The sequence below is a fragment of the Phaethon lepturus genome, unplaced genomic scaffold (genome assembly GCF_000687285.1).
Source record: "Phaethon lepturus isolate BGI_N335 unplaced genomic scaffold, ASM68728v1 scaffold47581, whole genome shotgun sequence".
In the NCBI taxonomy this organism is placed as follows: Eukaryota; Metazoa; Chordata; class Aves; order Phaethontiformes; family Phaethontidae; genus Phaethon; species Phaethon lepturus.
In genome coordinates, this window is record NW_010517897.1 from 14,373 (window position 1) to 18,336 (window position 3,964).

Sequence of the window (3,964 nt, forward strand, 5' to 3'; positions counted from 1 at the left end):
GCCTGTGAGGGTGCTTTAAGAAACCAAGTTTTGTTTTGTTGATAATTTATGGCAAGCCTGCAGCTCCCAAACTGCCCAGCATTAGAAAATAGAAGACTGTTATGCTACCCCCCCACCCCAATGGCTTGTGGAGTGATTAAGGATAGCTTTAATTTGAGGCTTGCAACTCAACAGCTCCCAAAGGATTGATAAAATATATACAGCAATCTCCAGTTCCACCTCTGGAGGCCGAACTCTCTCCTGATGATTAACGACAGCTATTTCCTCCCCCTCTCCCTGCTGCTGAAAAAGGCTGATTCCCTGCAAGGTCCAGCCAGCACTGGGCCCACACTCTTGACTACAAAACAGCAACTTACAACCAGAAAAAACCCTCCAAGAAATAGATCCAGCCCCAGAGAGGCAAGATAGAACCAAATAAGCCCAGGATAGATCTTCTAATAAGGAAATTGGAGTAACAGGGTCAGGCTACTTGAGGGAGACCTGGCTGGGCTGGGTTAGCAGTGCTAGCCTAACACATAAGGAACAGGAGCCAAGAATTCCCCAGAGCCACCTTTGAGGCTGCTCCCAGGAAGCAGCAAAGCTAAAGCAGCCTTCCCCTGCCAGCAAAAATTAGTCTCAGCCCAGACAGAAAGCTGCTGCTCAAATGTTACCCTTCTTCAGTGTCTGTTGCTACAGCTTGAGGCTCAAGAGGAGGGCGGTGTGGGTGGGAAAGCAGCACTCATCTAAAAAGCGAGCTGCTGCCTATTCCTCATGCATCCATGTCCTCCACGGTCACCGCATTATCACAGGTGGGCTCCAGGCCAGAGGCAGCTCCAACACAGATTAAACGTCAATAAACTGTGAATATCCCAGCTTCCCAGAAACCCACCTTGCCCAGCCTTGTGTCCAGGAAGGTCTGTTCTCTTATTAAAGAGCAGATGCCAGAGACAAGCATTAGTCATTGCGTAGAAGAAACGACTTCTGCTCTGACTATGACAGGAGTCTGGTGAGGAAAGCAAGCCTCCCAGCTACCACAGCCCCGGGGAATCACACACTTGGGAGAGGAAAAGATCACAACATGCATTTCCAGAAGAGATGGAGGAGGATTCAACAAGAGCAAAGAACTCCCTGAGGAGAGCTTCACTTCCCAGTATAAGTTTTAATATTTATTTAGTACAGGCCCGGTGAAGAGAACTGGGAAATAAGGCAAAGGCAAATTATCCTCCAGAGCCCAAGTTAACATCTCATACACACAGACCATGCAAAGCAGCAGCTGTGCTCCTCCCTGGAGCCACATCCTACATCTTCCCCATCTGCTGGAGCACAGCCCATCTTTTAGAAGTCCAGAAGGAATCGATTGACTTTTTTCAGGTATTCCGACTTCAAGTAATCTCCCAGCTCATCCTTTGTGACCCACAGGTAGTCTTCCTTCAGCTCTGCCTGGGACAAATCACTGCTCTGGAGGAAGGCTTTGAAGAAGAATACTTTGGCTCCCACGTTATCCTCAGTCCTGATGGCCCTGGGGAATTTATACTTGTAAATCCCATGTGGCGCATTCCCCAGGATTTTGGCTTGAATGTGATCTCCTGCAAGACCCCAGCAACACAAGAGAAAGAAAACAGAAAACAAGGCATAAGAACACAGAGCAACAGTAACTGCTCTCCTGTAGTAACAAAAAGGTAGCAAAAGCCACTCCTTGTATCTGGTTCAGACTGACTGTTCCCTCTTCTTAGCAGAAATACTGCCAATTGTAATGTTTTCTCATTAAAACACAACTTGTCCTGGGGTCCAGGAAGTTCTCTCAGAGTGAGAAAGGGAGGGAGAAGGTATCAAGCTTTGCCAACCCACAGTGAAAAGTAAGGACATGTGGGTTTGCCATCAACCATCTGCCGCAAAAGCTGCTACAGCCCTTCCCTACAAAAGAGAGAAAGAGAAGTCATACACCTGGAGCAAGCCTAGACCATTCAGGAGCATCTGGTGATGCTCCAGCTCAGACCACAAGGGTCAGACCTGGCACTGCAGCTGCTGGCAGACAGAGATCCCAACTTGCAGTCCTCCAGCCCAGTCAGGCCCCCCACATGCTACAATTGCTCTACAACAGTACACAGCTACAGAGCCAGTTACCCAGGATCATGCCTCTTGCCAGAAAGCCCACCCCATTGAGCTCCATCCCTCTGCCATGAAATGCCTTCTCCCAGAAGATGGGAGGCAACTTCACTACAGCAGATGACAAATATCCCTCAGATAGGGCACAGGAGGAAAACCACTGGGACAAAGAGGAGGGAGGGCCAGGCACATGGCAAACTACACACCCAAAAACGTAGCCATGGCTCGCTCAGCTGTGCTTCGAAGCGTCTCTCCAGGCTGCCATTCCACTTGAGGCAGGACTGGTTACCAATTTTCTGTTTCACCAGAAGCATCAGGTTACTGTCCAGCTTCCTGTTCAACGACTTTCGATTGTTGCTTTTATCAGCATCTGCCAAAAACCAAATCATGCTGGAAACAAAGTCTCCTGGCAGCACAGCTCTGATCCCCTTGATTGAGCTCTGAGCCCCCTCTCCATCTCACACCCTTCCAGCAATAATACACAAATATGAATTTTCTGTTTCACCAGAAGCATCAGGTTACTGTCCAGCTTCCTGTTCAACGACTTTCGATTGTTGCTTTTATCAGCATCTGCCAAAAACCAAATCATGCTGGAAACAAAGTCTCCTGGCAGCACAGCTCTGATCCCCTTGATTGAGCTCTGAGCCCCCTCTCCATCTCACACCCTTCCAGCAATAATACACAAATATGATACATGGAACAAGACAAAAATCTAGATATAAATGCTCTCAGTTGCTCTGCAAGCCAATGCAGGATTCAGCTGGAACCCACTGCTAGATTGCACTCTCATTTCTAGAAAGAATTTATAGCAAACAGCCTGGATCTCTAGCTTGACAAAAATCAAAAAGAGCACTAGGCAGAGTTTAGGAACCAAGCAAGCAAACTTTTCTCTTGTTTGGAAACAGATTCTATTTTCATCATTTTGCTCTGGTAAGGTTGAACACGCACATCTTCACAGCATGGAAACACTGATTCCCTTATGAGCCAGTTAATTCCTCGTGTGCCAACAGTGCTGACACAGAGTGAAGATGCTCTTTAAAAGAAAAAAAAAAAAGACTCTGTAAGTGCCTTCCCTCCACTACACTCAGTTGTGTAAAAAAGACTCAGTAAATGCTTTCCCTCTACTGAACTGCACTCAGCTGTGTTTGGCAGATGAGTGGGGTTTTCTCACCCACCACAAACTTCAACCTATACCTGTTAGCCGTGGAGCAGCTTTAAATCGCAGTAACTTCTGTTCCCACTTGTCCTCCAGGTCTTGAGCCATAATAACCATTTTGCCAGACGCTTCATCATCATCATACATGCCTTCCTTCCTCCTCTTGAGCTGCTCCTCCTCCTCTAGCCTGCGGATTTCATGATCTGAATAGTGACTTTTCTCCAGCTCTATCTAAAAGGGCAACACAGACAACTGGTAAGGCACCAGCACAACAGGCTGGACTTGGCAAGCAGAATACATTATTTCTACCCCAGTGAATGCAAGCTGATAGGAATTTCCCTGAGCTTGAGCAGAACTTCTCTGCTTGAAACAAGAGCCTCTATCAGGGACACCAACAGCATCGAGAAAGACCACAGGAGCGCTACCAAGACCCATAATAGCTAGTGCAGGCAGCAAATCACACACAGGGGACTCAGTATCATTTCATGGTGGGGAGCAACATCGCCCAAGGTGCCCCCAGCCTGGCTGTGCGGGGCCATCAGCTCCTCCCAGCCTATCACGCCCAGGGGCCACGGCTACCAGCCCAGAGGGTGCCCTCCCCTCCAGGCCTGATGTGACCATTTCCCTGTCAGCAGGCCCCCAGCGCTCTCCCCCACCTGCTCCATGAGGGCTGCCATCTCTTCCTCCTCCTTCTCGAGGGGCTGCGTGATGTGAGGCAACCTC

The 3,964-nt window shown here is 48.6% G+C and overlaps 1 protein-coding gene across 1 annotated transcript; it reads right to left on the reverse strand.

The window, feature by feature from the left end:
- Window positions 1–1,132: 1,132 nt before the first annotated feature.
- On the reverse strand, window positions 1,133–3,960 carry MRPL46 (mitochondrial ribosomal protein L46; the record flags this gene model as incomplete). Its single annotated transcript, XM_010296530.1, is given in 5 exon segments — window positions 1,133–1,565; window positions 2,292–2,366; window positions 2,369–2,455; window positions 3,280–3,472; window positions 3,898–3,960. Coding segments are annotated over 5 exon segments (669 nt in total), but the record flags the coding sequence as incomplete, so codon positions are not given.
- Between the last annotated feature and the right edge of the window lie 4 nt (window positions 3,961–3,964).